Raw genomic sequence first — 25,895 nt, 5'->3', positions numbered from 1 at the left:
CAGAGTAAAACCCCAAGTCCTTACATCAGCCTATGAAGCCCTATACAATCTGGCCCCCTTGTTATTTTTCTGATGTTTTTCATCTGCTTGTTTCGCCCTCCACACAACCTTATCACCCACCCTGTTGTGCTTGAAACAAACCAGGCAGAATTCCACCTCATGACCTTTGTTCTGCTTGACCCTTTACCTGAAACAGTTTTCTCAGTATTTCATGCCCATTGGCTTACCTTCAGGGCTGCCATATACAGTCATCGGCTCTGAGGATTGGGCCTTGTCAGCCTGCCCAGCTCTGCTGTGAATAAGCCCCCCTTAGTCTTTGTATAAATGTCACTTCTCTATGAGGCCAGTCCCAGTCACCCAATTTACATTAAACATTTTTTTTTATTTTGATATCATTAATTGTGGTTACTAGACTCCTGCCATTATCAAGTCCCCACTACATACCCCATTATAGTCACTGTCCATCAGCATAGTAAGATGCTATACAGTCACTATTTGTCTTCTCTGTGCTATTCTGCCTTCCCCATGCCCCTCCCCCCCTACATCATGTGCTAATCGTAATGCCCCTTATTCCCCTTCTTCCTCCCTTCCCACCCACCCTCCCCAGTCCCTTTCCCTTTGGTAACTGTCAGTCCATTTGTGGGTTCTGTGAGTCTGCTGCTGTTTTGTTCCTTCAGTTTTTCTTTGCTCTTATACTCCACATATGAGTGCAATCATTTGGGACTTGTCTTTCTCTGCCTGGCTTATTTCACTGAGCATAATACCCTCTAGCTCCATCCATGTTGTTGCGAATGGTAGGATCTGTTTTCTCCTTAAGGCTGAATCCACCCAATTTAAATCTGAAGTCACCTTGGCCCTTCTGCTCTTACTTATCTATTTCACCCCTCCCTCCATAGCATTTATCACTTTCTAATGTAATACTTTTTGACTTTCTTGCTATTTTGATTGTCTTCTTCCCTTTGCTAGAATGTAAGTTCCATGAGGGCAGATGTTTTTGGTTATTTTATTTACTCTCTACATTAAACGCCTAGAATAATACTTGGCATATAGGCAGACACTCAACAAATATTTGTTGAATAAATAAGTTAAGATATATTGGGTTTTTTTATGTAAAGTGAAGGAAAAGGAAGAATAAATAATGAGTTTTTGAGCTAATATATTTCATCAGGTATATATTCACTAGGATGTTAAAATTTCAATTTTCAAGAAGTTTTTTCTTTTACCTTATTATAATCATATGTGTTTTACGCCACAGAAAGACTCCATAGCTCACATTCAGACACTTGGTAACTTCCCATGAAGCAAAGAAGTTTGAAGTGGTAACATTACTCAGCAGCTATGTTTTTTTATTTTTTTTTATTTTGGTATCATTAATCTACAATTACAGGAAGAACATTATGTTTACTAGGCTCCCCCCTTCACCAAGTCTCCCCCACAAACCCCACAGCAGCTATGTTTTATAAAGCTTTTCCAAGTCTAATTAGCATCTCTGGATCTTCAAGTAGCAATTAAAAAAAATCACTGAATGTTATTTAAAGATTCATAAATAATAATACAGTTTGCTCTATTGTTATTGTATACCATGGTGGAAAAATGAGTGTCATTCAAGTGCAAATATTGGTCAAGTCATTAACATTAGGCAGTTGAACTACAATAGTTTTAAGTGGCTAAATACTGAGCTAAGTACTAAGTACAGGGCGTTTTTATCATGACCTGGTCCCTCTCTGTGAAATGATGACACAGCCGGTATTTACACGGAAGCAGAAGGAGTAAGAGTTGTTGTTTTTTAATAAGTGGAAAGCGCTTGTCAGGATTTGAAGCAATACGTACAAATAGTCCAACAGCCCTTACTAACATCTCATATACATTCAGAGCCCCCACTGAAATGATTTGGGAAGAACAGTCGTGTTACCTTCTTCACAGTTATGATGCCGACTTGGAAATTGGGATCTGTGTTGATGTCAAAGGCATCTGCACCATCCCCGTCCACGATGGTGTACTTCATCTCTGCGTTGGTTCCCTCGTCCAAGTCCTTGGCAAACACCCTGCCCACGGTGGAGCTCACCGGGGCCGATTCCAGCACGCTCATCTGGTAGTGTTCTGTGAAGAAAGGTCACAACATGCATTCTTGTCATCTGCCACTGTAAAAAATGCTTCATCAGTATCACACGTCAGGCATGCTGTGCAAAGCATCTTCCCCTGGTTCTGCAATTAAAACTTAAGTTCTGCCGATGAAAAACAGATCCAAAGAGGTTGAGTGAATGGTGTCAGTTCATGGCCTGTACTAGGTGTTCGAGAAGGAGGGGCCAAAATAGCTTGACCAGAATCCTAAGAGCAGGACAGGACAAAAGCAAAAATATTTATTTCAGTGAATCTACCTTCAGAGTGGTAGGAAGGAAGTCCCTTGCTTTCCAATCTTTTCATTCTTCCTAATGAACCATTTTCCAAAGTGTTAATTCCTACTGAAAAAAATAGTAAAATGGTCACAAAGTGCATATTTATTCTGTTCACATTTCAAATGCCTGCAGTTTTTTTCGTTGTCTGGCCAGTGAACTGAGTGTCCATCTCTGTGACCACTTGTCCATATTTAATGGCAGCCAGTGACTGACTGGTACGGGAGGCAGAGCCTCAGAGAGCACACTCCACCAGCTCCACGTGTTGTCACCTGGGTCTGCCCGCTGGCAGCCCCTCCATGGACAAATCTCTGATACTTCTTGTTCTCTTGTTCCAGAATAAAATACCTGCAAAGTTTTCACATATGGAAGAAGCTCAGAGCTGGTAATATTCTTTTCAACTTGATATCCTGAATTCAAAATTAAGTTTAGTTAATTTTCATCTCAGTGGAGTTGTATCTTTGCTAACTTCCCTTCTCTGGCATTCAACTTTCTGATGTTCTTCATTGTTTTGTCACTTAGAATGTAACTGACTCAATAACAAAGAAAATCACACAATCATACTCCAATATACGTGGTCTTTTTATTCCAGTATGTATTGTAAGCTACAGGGAAGCCCTGGTAATGACAGCTTGAGTCTCACAACGATTTCGGGGAGGCTGTCAGCATCCAGCCAGCTCACAGCACCCTCCGTTGCACAGGAGAAGAAATAATGCGTGTTTTTTGCAAATATGAGCCAGGAAATCACTAATGTGTGTACCAAGTTGGCAGGCACTTGGAAATCATGATCTCTTTTTATTCAGTTTCAAAGTTGTTGATGCATTAGACTGCTGCTGCAGAACTTTTGGGAAAAACAAACAGTATCTGCCTGTAATTTTCTCCACACCAGGAAAGCTATGTGTTCTGTGTTTCAGCAAACATATGCATAAAATTTCTACACGTGATACATTATATTATATTAGAAATAGCCTGAGATCTTGCTGTTCCATTATATTTTGCTCAGTTTAAAGGTGACAGGGCTTATTCAATATAAAATAGTAGGTGTGTCATTTTGTCAACATCTAATAATCAGTTATGAAGGAAAAAAAGAAGGAAAATGGAATTCCTAGAATGAGAAATCAGAAATTAATTAATTATTAATTAATGCAGAATAATTTATCTAAGGTATGTTTATGAGATCATTTAAACTTAGTTTTCAATTGTCAGAGGGGGGAAATATTTAAGGGTGAGATAAACATTTTTAAAAGCCCCCAAATAACAGCTCTTTTAGAGGAAGCAGAGATAATATGGGAAGAATGTTTGGAGTCATCACTTTCACACATTTCCATTTTGTCTTCGCTGCAACACAATCCCTACTTGCCCTCTGCTAGATTCTCCATTCTTTCAAAAAAGTGGTGACTGAAAGTATATGCTTTAGCATAGTGTTAAGATGTTGGCTTGGGGGGCAGGACTAAAGCCCCGGTTGTCATTGTATTGTGTGATGCTGTTGTGAAGCCACCATGTTTGGGGGGTAAGACTTTCCTACAGAATGTCCAAGCTGTGAGCTCTGCAATAACTCCCTACTTTTGCCCTTTCTGCTTTCATCAGAGATTCGTCTAGTGTCCAATTTAAAAAGCCACACAGTATAGTCCAGGATGTTCAAGAATCTACAGTCTGCAGCATGCACACTATAGTCGTTCATGAAATAATAAAGATGGACCCCCAGAGTCAGTAATGCAGAAAGAAAGCAGTCCATATGGCATTTCAGAAACTCATGCATTACTCTTTTGTGCTGTAGAGCCAGTCAGCTTAGTGACCTCCTTACTCACACCACTTGTGCTGACTGACTCACAAATACTATTCAGCTGATGGTCTAGCTTAATTCTTTTGTTTTTTTGTTTCTTCTTCTTTTTATTTTTTTAACCTGATTTCCCTGGAATGTGTTCTCTAACTGCCTCCTCTGAGCAGCTGCTTCTGAAATTCGCATCTCCGTTCCTGGGCTCCAGCCCACAGTATTAGCTCTGTTATTTCCACCTTCCTTAAGGACACTCTGTCTGATTGACCTGCTGTCACTTGATATTCAAATCTGAATCTGTCTCCTTCTCCCTGCCACTAGTTGCATTGTGCATTTTCTCTTTCTATCAGTAGTATAATTCTTCTCCCAGACTGAAACCTCATTGTTGTCTTTGTCTCTGCCCTCTGCCTCAGTTCTCTTGGCCCAGAAAGCAAGAGGCAGAAATCCATCTTTTCTTATTTGTCCCACTCCATTCCTTTCGCCATTCCTTGAGTTCTTAGCAGTTCAAATCTGGACCACTCTAAGAGCCTCCTGATGGACTCCCCTGATTCTAGACTCCACCCAGGCCAGCCTGACCAGTACATGGCTATCAGGTAAGCCTTTCTTTATGTCTCCCTTGCTCAAAAACTCCTCAGTGACTTCCGCTAGAAATATAATGTACTTGAAACAATGACAAGTAGGTCTCCATTTTAGGTGTCTTTGAACATAAAATTACATTTGCAACTTTATTTCCAGGTCTTTATGTATACATTTTTTGCCCCTTGTATTCGTGTTTCTACTCAGATGAGCTCAGGAGAGCAGAGATTTCATTTGTTTTGTATACTGCTCTGTTTCCTATGCTTAGAATCGTGGCCAAAAGAAATGTTCTTTGAATGAATGAATGAATGGCTTTCTCCTTCTGGAATGTTCTCCTTTCTGCCTGTTTAAATCCTTTACATGCTTCAATTCCCAGTTGAAACCTTCTCCTGTGAAGGTGCCTTTCTTCTTAGTATATTGTAAAGGCTTCGTTCTGCACTGACCAGGTGGCGCAGCAAATACTGCTTCTTGGTTTGCTTTTACTGAGTGTAGAATGTATACTCCCCACGTGGATTTTGTGCTTCACAGGGGCAGGTGGTGGATTTCAAGCATCTTGAGGCCAGTGCCCTTACAAAGCACCTGCTTGGCACCTGCTTGTGAATTGACTGATCAAGGTGGCCACATGGGGCCCTGTGTTCACCTGCAGTTCTGGCTTATTTCCCTGCATGCATGCTCAACAGGGACAGTATTGCCCCCAAGGGGACAAAAATTGGTTCTGGTGGTGCAGAAAGGTGAAATAAATCTTAGATATTACGTGGGTTGTGGCTCTCCAAAGTTCAACCCTGGTTAACAAAATCTTATCCCTCTGTATTTCATTTTATTGGGATTGGTGCAGGGCGTGGCGGTCAAGGAAAAACGTCTGAAAGGGCTCCAGAGGGAGGTGAAAATGGGAAAAGTGAGGAACACGGTTTGGCGCTACGGATGTGGAGATCCTCAGGGGGACTGGTCACGTGAGGGTTGCATGCTAAATGTAGGAAAGGAATCCATGAAAGCCTGAACGTGAAGACGATCTCACACTGACCTTTCTCACCTCTCTAGTAGGTCATCTCTCTGGCCTGACATCTGTGCTCTGACTGGGGAGGTACTCACTCTGGGGAAAGCGGGGTGGGTTATCGTTGACGTCCGAGAGGGTGATGTTGACCGTTGTGGTCCCAGCTAATCCTCCAAGCTGCCCTCCCATGTCCTTGGCTTGGATAATCACTTCATAGTACTCTTTGGCTTCTCGGTCCATGTTCATGAGTGCCGTCCTAATAACACCTGCGGGATAGAAACAACTTTGTTTTGAAAATCACAACCACAGTCCAGCTTTTAAGATTGGTTTCTAGGTTTCTCACTTGTGCACTGTGACTGCTTAGAGCAAGTCACCTATATTTTATTAAACTTGAGGTCCGAAGCCCAGTTTCAAAGAAGTGCTGTGCTTAAATGGTGAACAAATACTCTTCCAGCAGGCAGAGCTTAGACGCCGATTTCCTCGGGCACCATTACTGAGACAGACAGGAGGGGGCAGCAACGCTCTCTAACCGACTTGGGCAGTCGTAGTCTGAGGCAGCTGCAGGCTCCTCTCACCAAAGGAAACTGGGGCTTTGGGTCCAGAAAACAAAGCCTTATATGTTGCGAATCTGTAATTTTAGATGATTCTCCTTCGGCTCCTTCTTTCTTCAGCCCCTAGAGCCCTAGTGTGAATGACTCTTCTTTAGGCAACTCACCCCTAGTCTGTTTTTTCCCGCCTCCCCAGCACCTATGAGCAGGGTTGGAATTCTGATTTGATTTTCCTTTTGTTATATATCCATTCTGTATTGTTATGTTCTGCTTCACTCTATGCTTCTCTGAATTTGTAAGCTAGGACCTGAAAGATGCTCTGTGACATGTTTATTTTTAACATGCAATAAGGGATGAACTTCCTCAGACAGTAAGTGGCAGTGTGATGATAGTTTCATTTAAGTCCAGGGGTCTAAATAAAAATGCAGTGAAATGTTGTTTTGATCCAGCCAAGGATGTGCAGTAATGTTTCATTTCCCTTTTAACCCTTCCACTTAGAAAAGTTGACTTCTGTGCACTCTAGGCAAAGATTAAAGCCTTGTGTGCTGCAAGTTCACAACAGGACCCTTGGCTAAATAGACCTTTTGCATGCAAAGGGAAGGGCCTGGGAACCACAGACCTGTCCCCAGTTTACTCCTAGAATGTATATACTGCATTATAGTAACAACATTCTAAAGTGAAATATGCAGCATTTTCTTTTTTCAAATGCCCCATGGGCACAGCAGTAACTATCTTTTCATGTAGTTTTGACCTTAACCCTAAAGATGTCCCTTGGGAGCTGTCAAAATAATATAAGGTTCCTTTTAGGATATAAAGGACACATTACCGTCTTCCTGTCTGTATTTTTCCTCCCTGTGGGCTTGCCCCCTACGGGCCCTTACCCCATCCGTGGAATTATTAAAGTTGCTATTTTATTGAAGTCCCTAAGTGCAATTTTTTTCTGCCTACTAATTTACAATTCCTCACTTTCTACCTTTATGTTATACTTTTCTGAATGCCTGGTTCCCCTTAGGACTTCTGGAAAAAATTCTATCAGGTTGCTAATAGAAATGTCTTTTTTCTCTTTCAAATAAAGAGGTGACTTTGAGCATTCACCATTGACTTTACCTCTGTGGCTGGAGTTTCTTTACTCAATTTCCCTGTCAGTTACTGTTAGGCCCTCCGTTTTCCTGTATGTAAAATGGGAATAGCAATACTTCCATGTATTTCCTGAGTTCACAAGAGTATTGGGAGGCTCCAATGTGGTAACATTTATGAAAGTATTTTAAAAGGGAGTAAGCCCCATGCAAGTGATAGATAAAATCATTCTGCCCAACTTGGAGGTGTTGAAGGGGATCTTTTACAGATAAAACATACAAATTCTGTAGTCAAGCTCCTGAGGTCAAACTTAAAAAAAGCAAAACAAAAACAAACTGCGTTGGTTTGTCCTTTTCTGCTATTGCATCTTACGCATCTGGTTCTCTATGCTGTCCTCCCTGTTAGAACTTCCCACTCAGCACTGACCTTTGTGAGGGCCACCTCCCCTGCTCTGTGTTCTTTTCCCCCTCGTCCAAACCTGTCTGTCTCAGCATTCATTCCTTTGGCCTGCCTTGTTCTCTGCTTAGTTCAGGTGGTTCAGTGGAAAGAACATGAGCCTACACGCCGGGGGGCGTATCTGCACTCAGTTCCCGCTTCCCTTATCTGTTCAGTGGTGATGGACTGGAGGCTCTTTCTAGGTTCTCTCAGGTCTTCCTGGAGTGATAAAAGACCTTAATCCCTGGGAAGAAATACAATTGTAGGGTTTACTGAAGGCCAGTAAGAACGTACTTCTGTGGAGAGGCAGGCCTTAGGGCCTGTCCAGTCAGCCCCTGCATACTGTCTATTCCCAGTGCTGTGACCGCCCCCGACCAGGGCAGTGCTGGTTTGCTCTGTTAGTCCTAAAGGTTATAACAATCTTCTGTGGTTAATACACTCCCTGGAGAGTCCTCGAAAAACAGAGTTGGCCTGGTCATACGGAGCAGTTACAAATAATAAAGTGAACACTTCTACTTAACTGTTATATCAAATACCTGTTTTGGAATCCACAGAGAAATATGGCTGGCCCTGGAGAATGCTGTATACAACCCGGGCACTGCTGCCGTAGGTTGGATCGTCGGCATCTGTGGCTGTCACCTGGATAACAGAGGTCCCTGCGGAAGAGAGATGGTGGAGGCCTGTTGAAGTGGAATTGCTGAAGGCTGGTGCAGTCCTGAGCGGGCCGCCCTAAAGTATTTGCAGATGTTAGGTTTGCGTCCTTGTGTGAGAGCCCCTTCTAGGTCAAGCTTCCGCCACTCCTACCTTGCCTTTCTTTAGTGGGGATGGGAGTCATTTGTGTTTTATATTCTTAGTTACCAGTAAGGAGTCTTCATTGCTCTTCTCATAATGCCATAATACTTCTCCCTTACGAGTTAAACATTGTCTGTCTATCTGTCATTATCTGTTTATTGTCTATCTTTTGTTTTTAAAGAATCAGAAGTGAGTATAAATACTAAGTGTAGTACTACTATTATTTTGTACCATGACTAATTTCAGTGTCTCAGTAGCTTCCTGCCTGCCTAGGGACTTGGGTGTCATTTCTGGTTCAGTTTTTTAATTTGTGAGCTATTCACATCCTCCCTTCTCTGAGTATAGGCAGGAAGATGCCCCACTGTGTGTGAGAATCAGTGAATCTCCACCTTACCCACTGGCGACATTTCTGGCACTGTGGCGACGTAAGGGCCATCCAGGAACCTGGGCTCATTGTCGTTGATGTCTTGGATCTTGATGATGAATTCCGACTCCGGCTCCATCGGCCTGCCTGTCCGCCTGTCCAGGGCTTGTGCCCTCAGAGTGTACTGCGCCCTTTCCTCTCGATCGAGCCTCTGAATGGCGTGGATGTCTCCTGTGGTGTCGTCAATGGTAAACACGACGCCTGCGCCTTCTCCTGAGAGGATGTATTTGATGGATCCGTCCCCTCTATCCATGTCTGAATGAAGCTGAGAAAAGAAGAACATCGAAATCTCATTACGGATATGAATAGGTGTTGGAAATAGATTTTCAGTGTGGTCCAAACTTACGACCTCCTTTCAAACAGGAAGAATTTTTTTTTTCACTTAAGCATTTAAATCATATGTCTACAAAGAACTAATATGCATTGAACGTAACTGTATCAAAGAGCAAATATAGGTTGTTGAATAAAGTTCTTCCATGTCACACTCACATGTTTTTTTAAGTTCCTGTCCCTGAGAAGTGTAGAAAACAGGTTCTGGAAAGTGTAGTTCATCAATGTGAGAATAGGAGCAAGTCTAACAAGGATTTCCAACATTCCCACTTAAGAGGAAAAATAGACAATCCTAAACGTTTTAAAATAAAAAAAGTGGTATAAATTAAGTGTTGGAGTTTCAAAAACTTTATGGTGATTCAAGTTGGCTGAAAAACGGAAGATTAATAAATAGGCTTCGACCAATGTGCTCGAAATAGAAAATGACCTCCACAGGCTCTTGCACCTCTGATTCTGTGGTCCCAGTTCCTCTGTTTCACTCAGTAGGACTACGCTTATGTTGCTGGCTTTTACTCTTTGCATCAGTGTTTATCTCCTTTTGGTGGGATCAGTTCCTGGACTCATAATCGAATCACTCAAATCTGTGTGAATGGCTGAGTTATGCACAAGCTTTTACCTGCCCATCCAACTATGTTTCCTCCCAGATTACTTTGTAACAACTCTTGAAAGGAGCCTGTTTTCCTATTAGGCTCAGAAATACATTTCTGCATCTCTGATGACAGTGTGAGAACCCTGGAATTACATGGCCCAGGGGACAGCCATTACCTCTGCTGCTGCCTGGTTCTTAGCACGTTTCACAGTTCAACAATGAAGTTCATGCGATTTAGTATGTAAAAAAGACAACCGGTGTTAGGTTTAGATTGGGGAGGCAAATGCATCTGGTCCAAACACTATGTCAGTTATAACTTGAGTGCTCTTGACAAAATTTTTTAATGTTTGTTACTCTCAAATTCCTCATAAATGTGGACAACACCATTAATACATACTTTGCAGGGTGGTTGGGATCATTAGAAATTAACGTATGTAAAGCACCTAGCAGAGTGTCTTTCCCATAATAGGAACACTATAAATGGGGCCAATTATGATGATGATGTATGTGCATAAAGAAAAGGGTATTAATGTGCCCAGCTCCTCTCTTCTCCCTTCAAACCTCAGGAGTGTAGCAGAGACTGCAAAAACAACCTGTTGGCTTTTTCCTTATGCATAGTCCAGTGGCAAAGGGCGCCTAAAGTGTTACTGGACAGCGCTACTCTGAGGAGTAAGTGGCACAGCCACCAAGAAGGAACCAGAAAATGTATGTATTCACAACATCCTCAGACATGGATGGGTTTGGAGGTTGTGACCTCAGGTTGCCTGATGGCCAAATCATGCAGGCAGCAATTTTGCTGCCTAGAGGAATTCAGCTGTGTCTTATCTAGAGAAGGGAAATAAAAGAATAAAATTGACCGAAGAAATCGTTGTGGGTATTTTTTCTGTCTAAAGAATTCTATTTAGAATATGAAGTTCTCACATTTCCTCGCAATCCAGATCTTCTATTTCTGCAGTCAAAAAGCAGAGGTGCCCAGCTCTTACTGCGTAGAATAGAAAGTCATTTTATTCAGACCTGGCCACAAAGAAAGGAAAATTCATCCCATCTGGAACTGGTTCCCAGGCAGAGGAAGGCAGTAGGAAGTCAGGGTCTCAGGATTAAAAAAGAAAAAGCATGTGTGCATGTTTACATATGTCCATATAAATAGACATATACATATTTATGCAAAATGCTGTAATTTTAAGGCATGTGGCATAGTACTTTTACTTAGAATGAAATAGGTTAGTTTAGGGCATGACCGATTATCTAGGGGAAAGAGAAGGAGTAGAAGCTGACGTAAAGTAACTGGGCCTGTTCTGAGATGTTCTGTTTATCATCAAAACAGTTTTGTCTTATGAACCTTAAAAAAATTAGCGTCCTTGTGATCATTGCAGGCCAAGTGTAAGTGCTCTCCGCCCTGATGGGGAGTGCTTCATAAGTAACAGGAGGCTAAACGCTGAACATCTGCGCTCTGCGAGGAGGTTCTGGCTGCTCGGGAGCCATCTGCTGGCTGTTGTCAGGAGAGTCTGGGCTGAACCTCAGGTCTTATTCTTGTTTCATCTGTACCGGGAGAAGGACTGGAGGAACCCTCTAGGCTGTGTGTTCCTGAGGGCAGGAACCATGTGGCTTTCACTCTTCTGTGGATGCTCACATGTAGCAAATGGTCAATTAAGTTTTATTGACTTAATATTGAGTAGTGTAGGGTGTAGGATTAAAGATTTTTGTGAAATCGTGTGGATAAAATGAAAGTTCCTGTGGCCAGGATTCTCACCTGGCCCTGGTTGGCTAGCTCACTGCACATGTGTGGGCAATGCATTGCTATTGACTCTATATAAAGAGCTCCACCCAGTGTTCTGGGCCATAGGGTGGCACAGCTGCAAGGCTGAAGGAGAGCAGAGAAGAGGCTGGCTAGTGCTGAGGACAGAGGCCCGGAGGACAGCTGTGCGGGCAGAGAGGCCTAGAGGCAGAGACTGGCTTGCTGTGTGCAGACTTGCTCTGAGTGGATGAGGTTTTAGCGATTGACCTGCCTCTTGGACATAAAGTTGGGTATAACCCTTTCACCCCAAGAATGTTCTACTGTCATTTATTTGGTCTCACTGAGTCCATAGTGAACTTGCCCAGGGCTGAAACCCATTGGCAAGACAATTGGCAACAGTCTGCAGGGTTCATTGGTGACCAGGGAAAAAGAACGGGCTGACCTCATGGAAGGAGTGTTTCAGCGGCTGCACCTATGATGGGGAGACATCCAAGTGTCCCCTGTGGACATGTGCTGTGAAGGGGTGGAGGGCTGGGCTCCACCCCAAGAGAAAGCTGATCGAAATGGGTGTCATTATGAAGTGCTGCGGCCTGAGAGGAAGCAGCACGAGGAGCTGCGGCCCAAGAAGGAGCAGATGGGAGTGCAGGCTGCCAGATGCCGTGGGGCAGGTGGAGGAAGAGGCCCGAGAAGGGGCAGCACGAGAAGCAGCAGCCCGCAGGCTGCCGGGTGCCCTGGGGCAGGTGAGGGAAGAGGCCCAAGAAGCAGCAGCACGCAGGCTGCCGGGTGCCGTGGGGCAGGTCAGGGATGTAGGGGAACCGTCAGCCCAGAAATGGAGGAGCAGAGGTGTGATGAACAGGTGGGGGTGGAGGTCCTGCCGGTGCGGAGGCATCGGCCCCTCCTCGGTTGAGCCCCCACCTGGGTGGAAGCTGGTGGATAAGCCAGAGGGACTCGGCAACCGCGGTTCTTCCAGGAGAGGCTCGGCCCCTCCTCAGGTCATGGAGCGCTCCATGCTCTGCTGCGTCCTCAGGCTCAAGCACAAAAGGAAATACGGTCTGCTTCTCAAGGAAGAATTTAAAAGTTCATGAGGACCCAGATGTGGGTTGGTTTTAGAAAAGGCCGGAGCAGACAGAAATTGGACTGGAGCTGCAGTTCTGGCTGCTGGGACGAGGTGGAGGGCAGACAGGAAGCAACAATATCAGCCTGCGTGTCTACTGGACTTTATGTTGGAGAGGCTGGAGAAGGTGGGTACCGTAAGGCCCACCCATGGTCCTTTTGGTTAATGCCTTTGAGTAGAACTGGTTTGAGTACAGCCAGGATGACCACTTGGTGGCAATGGATCTCCTCAGGCCTGAGGGTTATTATAATTTATTAGAACTGGTTTGAATACAGCCAGGATGCAATGGGTCTCCCCCAGGTTTGAGGGTTATTATAATTTGTTGTAATTTTTGTTATTTGTATATTGTCATAGCCTCTGTTATTATGGAATTTGGTTACAATGCTCCGGCTTTCTTGCACAGGGACCATTGCAGAGGATTGAGGGCACATAAATTGAAAGGAGAGAATCCTGGAGGGGTGGAGTGTGGATAAAATGAAGGTTCCTGTGGCCAGGATTCTCACGTGGCCCTGGTGGTTAGCTCACTACACATGTGGGCAATGCATTGCTACTGACTGTATGTAAAGAGCTCCACCCAGTGCTCTGGGTGACACGGTGGCAGGGCTGCAAGGCTGCAGGAGAGCAGAACAGAGGCTGGAGTGGTGGCAGTGCTGAGGACAGAGGCCCAGAGGATGGCTGTGTGGGTAGAGAGGCCCAGAGGCAGAGACTGGCCTGCTGCATGCAGACTCGCTCTGAGTGGTTGAGATTTTAGTGTTGGACCTGCCACTGTGGAAATAAAGTTGGGTATAACCCTTTCATCCCAAGAATGTTCTACTATCATTTCTTTGGTCACACTGAATCCATAGTGAACTTGCCTGGGGCTGAAACCCATTGGCATGCCGTCATGTTAACCTTTGTCTTAAAAGGGCTAGTAGGCATCTTTTGGGTAGCTTCTCGTGTGTGTGTTTGCAAGCCTGTGCAAGAGAGAGGGGAGGGAAGGTGGGGAGCAAAGGGGGAGTGAGTGAGGGAGCAGCAGGGGCAGGAAGGGTACTGTGAAGGGGGCCGAGATCTGCTTCCACGGAACTGATTTCTGAGGAATATAATTGAATTGGTTCAGGACCCAGTTAGGGAACAAAACCTACACCAGTTACTTAGCAGAATTTAACGTGGACGATCGAAAAGGCACAAGGGAACACTGAGGTCTCGGAGGGATAGTAACAGAAAGCAGCAGGTGCCTCTCTGGCTGGGGGAGCAGAGGGCAGAAGTGGGGGCCCTTGGAACCTAGAAGTTGGCAGGAGGCAGGGCCTGAGAACTCTCAGGGGAAGTGCTGCCCCCTGGGGCTGGGGGTTCGGGATCTTAGTGGAGGATCCCCTTAGTGGAGAAGCCCCCACCTTCCACAGAACTGAGACTCAGACCCCTGCGAAGGGGGCAGCATCCAGGGATGCTGACATTTCCGTGGGGGTGTGATGAGGCTGTTGCTGGGAGTGTGGAAAGAATCCAGGGGCTGGACCCAGCTGCTGGCCAGGTGGGAGGAGTGAGTCCCCCTCCTCCTGCCTCCGGTCCTCCCTCAAGTACATTCTCTCATCAGAACCTGACGGGAGCTGGTTGGAAAAGGGGAAATAGCGGCGTTCCGAGTCCTGGCCCAGTAGTCAGTCACTGGCACTGTGATGTGCATTTCACATTAGGGGTTGCCAGCCAAAGAGCACTATTTGGTCACAGAAATTGCAATGAAGAGACTTTTTAACAGCTTCACTCTAAGTCACTCAACAAATTGGCAGTGTGATAAGAATGTGCTTTACGTTTATCCATATTAATTAAGCCAACACCAACTGAGCACCACCTCTTCTGAAAAAGGAAGGAGCTTCTGGAGTGGAGATGGCAGCACATAGTTGTGTACATCTTGGGAAAACATTTTTTCCCTCCATCTCCTACTTAATGATTTCTTAATCTGTAAGATGTTCAGATAAAGAATTAGTGAATGATGGGAAATGCACACAAATTAGAAAAATCTTAGTTGACTTGGGATTTTTAAAAGCAAGGGTGGTTATCCTTCCGTTTGTCATCTTTCACAGTGCCTCCTCTCGTTGCAGGAATGCCGTGCTTGCAATTTGAGGTTAGACAGCTTCCGTGTAGTTGTCAACCTCAGCACGACTTGGAACTACAGATGAGTGCATGAGCACAAGCTCTCCGCATCCCCCTCTTTGTATATGTCAATATAATCAAGCCTTAACTGGACACCGCCTTGTCCCTGGAAAGCTCAGTGTGGATTTTATAAGGCTATGCCAATTACAGCTGATAATTGTTGCCGTACTCCTTTCTGAATAAGCAAATACTCGGGCAGGCTCTCTAAACAGACATGGCGCAGAGCTCAAGGTGACAAGCCAAACTCCCCTTAGGGAGAGGGAATGAAAGGTGATGGATTCTCTTTGAGAAGAAAGTTAAGGGGAAAAGTGCCTGGGTGAGTGAATATATGGTCCTCCTCTTCACGTGGCTGTGACACACCCAATTTAAGGACTTCGCTGATTGCGGGAGTGTGGCTGGGCAGGATGACTGGAGAGCTGCCCGGGGCTCCTGTGCCCTGGGTTGGTAATTGGAAGAAGGTGAGCGCTGCTTGTGAGACTTAGAGGGCGCTCCACAGCGAAGTACTCCCAGCATGGGAAGCAGCCAGACTTGATTAGATTCCTGGTTTATGGACTCTTGTCTGTGTTTCTCAGGGCTAAGTCTACAGTAATGGCTGCAAGCAGGGCAGTGTCAAGGGAACCCATGGTTTTGCTGTCAGATTTCCTGTTACCTTCTGTGTAGCCTTGGACAATGACCATAACCTTTCTGAGCCTTGTTCCCCAGGCTAATTATCTTAAAGTGGTGGATTATGCATATTTACTTAACAGCATTCTTATGATGGTTAAATGATCTTTATGTGAATGTGACTGACACATGGTACTGTGGTCATCCAGTAATGTCAGATACCCTTGTCTTTCTGCATTTTTGTGTGTCTTGTTCTGTGCTGGGGTAATGATGTCTGGGAAGTGTAAGGAACGCTAGGGTTGGCATCTCATTTCTCCCCTTAGGAGAAGAGAAGAGGGCATTAAATTGTATTTGCATACAAAGAAATTAGTGAATACAAATGTATTGTCCTGAACTATAGCAGTAGCCACGTATGTCTATGGAAGAAACATGTTACAAATATCGAGTAGCTAGAAGTCTTTGGAAATTTGGATAGATGGCAGATGTGTTCATGATGCATGTGGCTTTTAAGCTGGGGCCCTGAGGAGTTTGAATGGGATGGAAGAGAGAGGAGGTGCCAGTATATCCTTGCCAGGGCAGTGTCTTGGGTATGTGTCTAGGCTGGGGACGAATGTGGTGTGTGTGTCAGGGCCAGGAAGGAGACCTGGCTTGCCTGGGATCAGGACTAGATGAGAGAAATTGTAGGGGAGGGTGGGATAAAGGAGGACTAGTTTTCTGGAAGTCCTTGAACTATATGCTAAGAGCTCTGATGAGCGTTGGAGAGCTACAGTGCTTTCCTAATCAGATGAGTGACATGATGGAAAGGGTTCTTCAAGGAGACAAGCGTCCTGAGTCCTGGGGGGAGGGCTGGCAGCTCAGCTTAGTCATGAAGAATGGAGGGCCCCCCCATCATTAATGAGCCTGGGGAGGATGTGAGTGTGAGGAGATAGTGACAGCATGTGGCTGTGCATGAAGGGAGGAGAGGACAGGGAGACGTCAAAAGAAAATTCACAGATTTTGAGGCCAAGAGATCTGCAGCTGCATGACGTCTACATTGGAATATTTGGTCTGATCTCTGCATCTATCTCAGGGATTCGGTGCACATTGCCGAGGTGCTGAATTCCCCGGATGAGCCCCCTGTATTACTGCTGCTGCTCTGCTCCTGCCACTTCTCCTCCTCCTCCTCCTATTACTACCACCACTGCTGCTACTACTACTACTACTACTACTACCACTGCACTACTGCTGCTGCTGCTACAACTACTCTGTCACTATTACTGCCGCTGCTACACTGCTACCACTCCCCCACCACCCCTCCTCCGCCGCCGCCTCTATTACTACTACTACTACCAGGTAAGGATTGTTCAGATCGAACTGTGGACTAGGTACTGTGCTAAGCACTTTACATGAGTTACTTAATTCTTACACACCATGAAGCGTTCACTTATTAAATGTCTTTTTCAGCACCTTCTATGTGACGGGGGCAGTGATAGGCCTTGGGATATAATGGGGGCAGTGCCTCATCCTCACTGAGTTTATAGTCTGTCTGGGGCTTCAGATGATAAACATGTAAATAAACGAATGAGGTATTGAAGGTTGTGATTAGAGCTGTGAAAAAAAATGGTAGTGAAGGAGTTGAACAGAGGGACCTACCTTAGAGAATGTTCAAGAAAGAGCTGAATCTAAAATGAGCCCTGAAGGATGCGGAGGAGCCAGCCATGAGGGAGGCCAGGGAAGAGCATTTCATTTTGGGGGAATAGTAAGGCGAAGCTGGCAGGCCATGGGAAATGCCAGAGGCTGTGTCCCTGGAATCCCAGGGTGGGGAAAAGACGGAGTGGCAGGAGATGTGGGAGGCCTGAAGGCAGCCTGGGTCAGAGGGGAGCGGCCTTGTGGGGTGGGGGTGGGGTCCAGTAGGAAGACCCTGAGGGATGTAAGCTGAGCGGCCTGGTCTGACTCCCATTCAAAACGAGCATATATGGAGAATGGGTTGGAAGGAATGTGGGAGAAGGGAGGAAGACAGTCGGAAGTCTAGGTGTTTGAATGGGTGAGGGAAGATGGGGAAGTAGAGGTGACAGAAACGGAGGCGGTGGGACTGATTCTGACGTAGGACTAAGAGAATTTGTAGGTGGAGAGGATGCAGGGGCAAGAGAGAGAAGAACGATCACCAGGCCTCTTGTTTTAGGGGCTGAGTGATGGCGGTGCTCGCCCAGAGAAGACTGGGCAGACTTGGTTTGGAGGAAGACCAGGAATCCCTTACAGGATGCCCTGGGTTTGGGAGGCCTTTGCGTCTTAAATGTGGAACGAACGCATGTGCAGTAGGGTTTATGAGTCTCGGTTAGAGGTGCTGTTTTAAAACCACAGGGAAGGCAGATCTACCCAGGGAATGAATGTGGGGAGAGGAGAGGTCCAGGGAAGGCCGACAAGACCACCAGCAGTTGGGGTCAGCTAGAGGGAGAGGCTGAGGAGGAGGAAAGCTGGGGCTGTGGCGGTCGGGAAGCTCAGGGGAGGAGGCCGGGAGGGGCCGGGACTGGTCAGCAGGGGCCGAGCTGCTGGGGGGCAGCTGCAGCGAGGGAAGCCATCAGGTTTGTTAGACGGGAGGTCCTCAGGGGCCTCGAAGACTCAGCTAGTGTGGTTGTGGGGACAGAAGTGAGGCAATTGGGTTAAGAAGTGGGTGGAGTTGAAGAGCAAGCTCTGTAGATGACTCTTAGCAGTTGTGGTTCCTTTACTGTCCCCACTGGGCATTTGAGGAAACAGGCTTCTGGCGCTTTGCGCCCTGCCCAGAGTCACTGGGCAAGCATTTGGCAGAGCTGGGTTTTGAACCCACACGTGTTTGACTCGGCAGCCCTGCCCTTACTCTTTTAGCCTCTGTGCCAAACAAGTGTTTACGTTACCATTTGAATGAATTATTTATTTTCTAATTAGTTCCTTGTTTCCCATTTTCTCTCACTTGGTTGCCTTTGCAAAATGGTCTCTGATTAAGATCCAGATAAAGTAAATACAGGAGAAAGGCTGTATTAAAAAGGAAATGATGATAGATAAATCAAGGGAATTCAAGTGTAAAGTTTATAAATATATTCATTGATTGTCTTCAGCTCTCCTAAAGCACATACTAGGATCTTCTGAAATGAAGACTGTTTTATTCTTTGTTTTTTTCCCATTAAATTTAGGCCTCAGGCGATACCTGTGGAAATGCTTTGAAAAAAAGAAAAGCAAAAAGGCCCCTTCTCCTTCCCCTGTTGCATTTCCCGATTTCTTTCTTCCCTGTCTTGTCATTTCCATCCTGTTATTCGCGAGGCTGCTGCTGCCTCTTTGGAGACTTGGGTGCCTCTTGTAAGGTCCCAGGCTTTTCCTCCAAAACCCAATTCCTTGTTTCTCCTGCTCACAGCAGAGGCACCAACAAGGAGGGAAACCTTTTCTTTCTGATCGGTATCTGACAAAGCAGAAATTAGATTTCAGCTAGCTGTCAGGTAGCATACCACTAGTTACAGTTAATCTCAGAACTCAGATGTAGGGCAGGTGAGCCTTCATATTTAATTCACATTCATACTCAGTTTTGATAACTCAATCCCCATAGCTTATGCTTATCTTTTACTGGACAGTTCTTACCTTGCCGACATACAAAGGGTCAGTTCCCGTATATTCTTCCAGAACAAAAAACTGGTTCCAAACCCAGCTCCTCTTTGTCCGTGAGTGTGACTGTGGTCTGTCTGACGGCAGCACTTCTAATTCACCGGGTGGTGTTGGTGTCCCCGAGAGCACGGTGGTTGTCAGGCCCATCAGTCCCCAGAAGCACAAGGACATGCCAAGTCCCAGCCAGCTCTTTGCATTGCTCATTCTACCCGAAGTCCACATGGGATTGCCAGGTTTGCAGAAAGTAACAGGATGATAAGCCACTGGAACTTGAGTATTTTCCAAATTAGCTGTTTACTGGACACTTAAGCTTCCCAAATGAGATCACGATGCGGGTCAATCTGCTTGAAGTTGACTTCCTGTCAAGTTAAAGAAAACACAGTGTGATGGTGTCAAATTCTTTTCTGTGAGTTTGTAGCAAGTTTTCAAGAAATGGCAGTAAATATTCAGTTTTCTACTCAACGAATTAAGAGTTATAGCATGTTACTGCTATAGATATCTTTGAGTAATAAACAATATTTTGATATAAAAAAGACAACTTATCTTGCAATAATCAATCCCACACCTTTGGATATGGATTTCAGCAGGAATAAAACTACTGAATAAATTTCTTCTCATTGGTAACAGCTGGAGGGTTATGCTGTATTATTGATTGGCTTGAATTAACAGTGTGTTCTTTGAAATATTTATGTTCAGACAGCCTCCTAAACTCTTAAAAATAGCATTCATTTCCAAAATTGACAGCTAATAACTAATGTTTTCATTAGCCCAACTGCTTTTCTTGACTCATTAAAAAACCAAAAGCAACATCTAACTATCTTTTTTGACACCCACAATAATCTTGTGCCTACCCCATGCATGGTACTGACAAAACTAGGAATGTTGGACTTCGTTTATAAGCAGCCATGGATCACTTCTGACTTTAATCATTCTGAGCTCATGGTGGAACGGTTTCATACTCTGCTGCTTTGGCTGTGAAGCTCTGATAGGGACTGCTTATGTGACCTTTCCAGGATTTCAGTGGTCAGTTAATTGTTCTGTCATTCACAAAAAATGTTAAAGTGCCATTAGTCACATGCTGCTGTGATCACAGTAAGAGAGTCTAGCTAACATATTTTTTTTTTCCTGGTCCAAAAAGCTTGTTTAGGCAAAGCAATGTTGACTTGTACCTTGTGGACACCTTTTCATCAGTCAAACTTCTTTTGTCGCTATGAAGTCAGATTAGCTGGTGGCCTCACTCCTTGGCTATGACCTCATCAACCTTTTCTTCCTTTATGTTAGCTGGGTTCAATGAGGTGTCATAGTTTTCAAGCCAAACAACCAAAATGTCTTCTGTGGGTTTTTTTCCCCCACTGTTAATGTGGGAGAACTGCTGTCATCTCAGAACAAATGGGGCTTTCAGACCCATGCAACTAAATAATGCTCCATTTCTACAAACGGTTTAAAATGAATGCATTGATGCTAACTCAATTACCACCTTCCACCTGTCATCATGAGAACTCATTTAGCTTCCTCTCAAATACTCACTATTGAAATGAACAAAAGAAAAATATATCTTATAATCATTTCGTACAATATGCCTCTTCATTTCTGTATAAGAAATCACTTCAGTGAGAACTGATACAGAGGAAAAGCTGGGGAGACTATAGAATTTCTGTATCAGAATGGGAAACGGTGCCCTTAGGAGTTCTAGCTCTATAGGCACATTGATGGCTAAGTGAAAGCAAGCCAGGTGCCTTATTTAGGGTGATGTGTTTGTTAATACAGAACACTGGTGTGCTAGAAGGTGGATTACCAGGTAGATTTCTCTTTGGACCAGCGGGCAGAAACCAGCTCAAGTTTCTCTGATCCCTGTGTAAGGGGAGGCAGGCATTCTGGAAGAAGGAATCTGAACACAGGAGATGAATTAATGAAAAAGATGGGTGAGACATAGCTATGCTGTTTTAGGGACCTAGAAGATGGACCAAAGGGCATTACCAAAAAAAAGCCATTGACCGAATACTGTTATTGGTAGCCACAAAGGGAATATTCCATGTGTTGTGAGATAAAACCCTATCTGTAATTTCCCCAAAGAGCACCAGACTAAGAGTCAGCTGGGCCCCTGGTTCTAGCTTCATTACCTCTGACTGGTCACTTCTGTGAAGTTTGTCCCTCACCTGCCAAGTGGGGAATGACAGTTCTCTCACTGACCTCAGAGGACTACCAGGAGGGCCTGCTGGCATAATGTAGGTGAAAGGGCTCTGCAAATGAGTAAGGTGGCAGCTGACGTTTGAACAGCCACACAGGGAGAAATAGCTGAGTTGTAAAAATGATGAAGCTAAGCCTGAAATGTGTTCCATACACTTTTTGGGCCAAAATTCTGAAACGGCTTACTGTATGTGTTATTTTGCAAATCTCTGCAACTATAATAAGTACTATTGAGTAGTAGACTGTGGCCCAGCCGAATTCTGTAATAACCAGACATAGTTTTTCCATATAAAGAAACTGAATGAAGGACTAGCTATTAGGAAGTTCTGTAGAATAGAGAAAATTCTTTAGATCGCATTTATCAAAGATAGCGCTTAATATATCTACTCTATTTAGTATATTTCCTTTAATGCCTGTGTTTCATATGTGTACATTTTGCCTAATTATCAGTTTCGGTTATTTTGATTATTTTCTGTGGCTAGTTATAGTGTCTTTTGGATTCTAAGTGTGCAGGGGCATGTGTGTGTGCGCGCGCACATGTCCCTATCCTGCTTGCATTGGCTGAATTTTCTGGACAGAATGAGATTTGAAATTTTGAGAGATTTTAAGTACTGTCCCTTATAGTCTTCCATCTCTTACAAAGTAGACATGGATTCTTGCCAATTAAAATCATCTCTACCTATAGCTGTGGTCTGAAGAGCTCAAGAAAAAAAAGTGTTCTTTGGAATCTTTGGGATGAATATTTCGTAGGCAGTTTGGCTACCTCAAATTTCATTTCTTTCCTGCCCACCTTGGCCTCCTGCACGTGAGTGCAAAGCCCTCACGTTCCTACCTTTCACTGGCATGTACAGAAGTGGCTTGTGGATGTTCAGGACCCGTGGAGCCCTCAGTGATCCTATGAAAGCTGTGGAGCTCCTCTCGTGATCCCTCTAAAACCCAGAGCATCAAAGCCTGCAGTGCGTGTAAACTCTTCCTGTGTTAAATAACTTGATAGTTACCGTTGATGGAGAGCACCTCATTCCTGCTTCCTCAGGACAGAATGCATGAAAAATACTCCCTGCCTAACTTTTTAGAAAGTAGAACCAGGGTTATACAATAGCAACATTACTTTTTCACAGTTAGAGCTGTTTATACAACTGAAGGGAAAAACAGTTCTATCAGAAATACTAACCAGCTTGCAATTGTTATAAATAATATAGTTCTCACATTCCTGCATTTTTCCTATGTGATAAGAACAGCAATGATGTGTTTGAAGGTGGGCTAATTTCTGTTGTTCATATAAAAGAAGAGACTGTAGCTCCTCTCGTGATCCCTCTAAAACCCAGAGCATCAAAGCCTGCAGTGCGTGTAAACTCTTCCTGTGTTAAATAACTTGATAGTTACCGTTGATGGAGAGCACCTCATTCCTGCTTCCTCAGGACAGAATGCATGAAAAATACTCCCTGCCTAACTTTTTAGAAAGTAGAACCAGGGTTATACAATAGCAACATTGAACGCAGTAGGAAGGAATTAAAGTTGTACATAAAGTGTGCTCTCGGTGAATTGTTTATTTCGGTATTTAAATTTGTTGTGATATTTTAAATGTAGAGGAAGGGATGGTTACCGCTTTCTCCTTGAAATGAACTGGGCTTTTATGGTCTCCCTCTGATTTCTTTCTTCATTATTCCAGTTTTTCTGAGCTTTACGTGGTTAGTGGAAGTTCTACTTAGCAACGCTCAAACAACATTGCCATAGAAGCAGAAAGTCAGTTGCCTCTGCTGGTGACTGTCCCTATGATGTGGCCTGTGCCTGCACAGAAGTAAATATAGACAGTGGTCTTTTGGTTTTAGGCAGCTAAACTTCTGAAGCTGTTACTTTTACTTATAGAAAGAGCCTCCCTCTAAAATGTAGTTAAAAAGAAGAAACTTTGTGACGATCCTAGATATTACTGCGAAATACTACAGTGCCCCATGAGGTGCATCACCATTAAACTGGAACACAACTCAGTGTCACAGCATTATTCCACCTCTCAGTCAAGGGTCTTCCTTGACAGATATATGGAAGCCCATTTTACTAAGCAGTCAAATTTCTTCGGTATATAAAACCCACAAAGAACAAAGCAGGTGGTTGTGGATACCAAGCGGAGTGAAAAATTCATAAGATGCTGATACCTTTGAATATGTACAGTTCACAAACAGCAAGATTCCCACTGTGGAATCCCATAAAGAAAAATATTTTCAGTCATTCTGGAAGCAAACGTTGAACATTCCTGAATCCGGATGTCTATGTCTGTGTTACCGACCAAAGTCCACCCCAAGGATCTCTTTGGAAAGAGTATGTAGTATGGTTTTGTATGCTGGAAGCTGAGATGGTTTCCTGCCCTAAAGTCTTTTTCATTTACTACAGATGTTCCATCTCAGTTTCCTCTGGAGTAGTCATTAAGGGCAACAAAGCCCCATCCTTCTTTTATGGCCATCAACTCCCAGCCTTCCCTAAGCCACCCATCTACAGAGGTCAGCCCTTAACAGAGCCGGAAGAGGCTGTATAGGTACCAGATTTCCTGGATTTCGGTTGTGCTCTCACTTCCACTCCCTGTCTCTGCATCTCACCTGCCTCACGACACTGCCCCAACCCCGAAGTCAGCATTTCTGAAATGGGATCTCTCTTAGAATCAGTGTGTACATTTAATGCAGTCATACTACCTTCTCCCAACCCTCAAAGGAGCTGTTAATCAACTGATGGTGTGTATAGAGGTGAGGAATTATGACATTACCTTAAAAAAAATTGAACAGGTGAAGAAAAGCAAAGAATAATTTTTGGTGGAGATTTCATAGAAAAGGTGGTCATCACCCATGTTTATGCTAATTTTGATCAATTTATCTTTCTATGAATTCCTGCTTCTCCAAGTTCCTCAAAAACTTGTGAATCCCGAGCCTCAAAGTCCAGCTCCTATAATGTTCATTCAAGCCATTATCAGTCTCTGAAATCTTCCCCTTTCTTCCCACCTGTTCTTTTTGCACTTCTCCTTTCCACAACCAAACTAGTTTATGGAAGAGTTGTTTTGAGAAGTTCAGAAACGGAACCGTGGGGTTGATGTGGCTGAGGGGGACGTATAGGATGGCTGACTTAGGAGTGTGTGTGTCCACGTGTAGGTGAGAGGAATAGAGCAAAAAAAAAAAAATGGTGGGAAGTTTGAATTTTGTATTTAGGCATGGGCTTTGAAAAACCTGATCAGTCCATAATAAAACCTGCCTTGTGTATCCCTTATGTGTGCTGAGCCTCTAGCTATAAATTCCTTAGCTTGGGTCATGAGTAAAGGAATTTCCACTTCAGAAATCCTGTTGCTAGAGTTCATGCCCAATTCCTGTTTGCTTTTCATTCTCATTAAAATCAACTTTTCCATTTGAGGGGGCCCTGTTGTTCTTTCCATATCCTCCAAAAATGGCGAATAGCTTCTTACTGATCCTCTCACACATACTTAGTATCCAGTAAATGTTTTAATCCTAAAGGAGTCAGGAAGTTTTTGACCTACTTTATCCTTCCTCCAGTTTTCACTTTTAATCAAGCTAATGAAACTACAGTTCGGTCCATGGGCAATTTCTTTGACTAGAGTTACACAAGAATGATCAATTTTGATTTTCGGAGTTGTCTCACATGCTCACTCATTTCTAGTTTTATGCACCATTTATAATTGCATTAAATGTGTGCTTGTTCATTAAAAACATGTGTTTTAAATGTAATTCTTTGGTTAACATTCTTATTCGCTAAGAAGTTTGCAAATGCTTGCTACTCAGTGTTTTTGCCTATAACTTCACCTTTGTGTGGAACTTTACGAAGGTAGGACAATTCTGTAGTCTTCCCTGGGTCATAAAGATTAATCTATAGGAAGAGAAGTCTTTGACAGAAGTCAGTTTGCTATCTAAAACTCAGGCTTAATTTATTAATTTGATAGATATTTGAGCATCAGATTACATTTAATCAAAGAATGGTTGGTGAAGACAAAATTGTTTCAGTTTCATCCCTTCTGCTTATCTGTGCTGTCTTGAACAAGTGACTTAAGTTCAGTCTCTGTCATCTACCAACTGTGTATAATTATAGACACTCACAGGGAGATTGTCAGAATTAAGTGAGAAAATATATCTGAAGCTCTTAGCTGGTGTATGGCAGATGGTTAAACTCTTGTGTTTGAAAAATAGTAGTTGCTCAATAAATGTTAGTTCCCTTTCCCCCCTTCAAGGAGCTTACAGTTCAATGGGGAAGAACCTACCATTAATACCGGTGTGGAAACAGCGGTAGGAGCTGGCATGGGCATGGCACCATTACTAGCCTGGTGGTGAGAGTGTTTTAGGGCAGCAGGAAGCATAGAGTGCTTTTCTCTGCCTGGCTGTATTAAGTAGTTTACATCTACTTTGACATTTAATCTTTACAAGAATTTTTTCCCATTTTACAGACAAGCAAACAAATGAATAATGGTGTGCTGCGTTAGCTCCTAGGCTCCTACCAGCTCTCATTAGAGCTGATTTGCTCATTTCTTCCCAACTCCTTAAAATTGGCCCTGGTGTGAGTTATTTCTACCATAGCTCTTGGTAAATGCTACAAAGCAGGTAAGCAGGTGAAC

At 44.0% G+C, this 25,895-nt stretch overlaps 1 protein-coding gene across 3 annotated transcripts in view; it reads right to left on the bottom strand.

Moving 5' to 3' along the window:
* The window catches only part of CDH20 (cadherin 20), a 189,524-nt gene that overhangs the window by 31,235 nt on the left and 132,394 nt on the right, over positions 1-25,895 (bottom strand). For all 3 annotated transcript variants that reach the window (XM_037015805.2, XM_073213161.1, XM_073213162.1), the window contains exons 2-6: positions 19,088-19,470; positions 8,981-9,275; positions 8,331-8,450; positions 5,833-6,000; positions 1,913-2,100 (exon numbers count right to left, since the gene is read on the bottom strand). In XM_037015805.2, the coding sequence (XP_036871700.1) occupies positions 1,913-2,100; positions 5,833-6,000; positions 8,331-8,450; positions 8,981-9,275; positions 19,088-19,333 (1,017 nt within the window). In that variant the 5' untranslated portion in view covers positions 19,334-19,470. The remainder of the gene's footprint in view (positions 1-1,912; positions 2,101-5,832; positions 6,001-8,330; positions 8,451-8,980; positions 9,276-19,087; positions 19,471-25,895) is intronic.

This window comes from Manis javanica, chromosome 9, assembly GCF_040802235.1.
Source record: "Manis javanica isolate MJ-LG chromosome 9, MJ_LKY, whole genome shotgun sequence".
Classification (NCBI taxonomy): Eukaryota; Metazoa; Chordata; class Mammalia; order Pholidota; family Manidae; genus Manis; species Manis javanica.
This window is presented reverse-complemented; position numbering and strand designations above follow the sequence as displayed.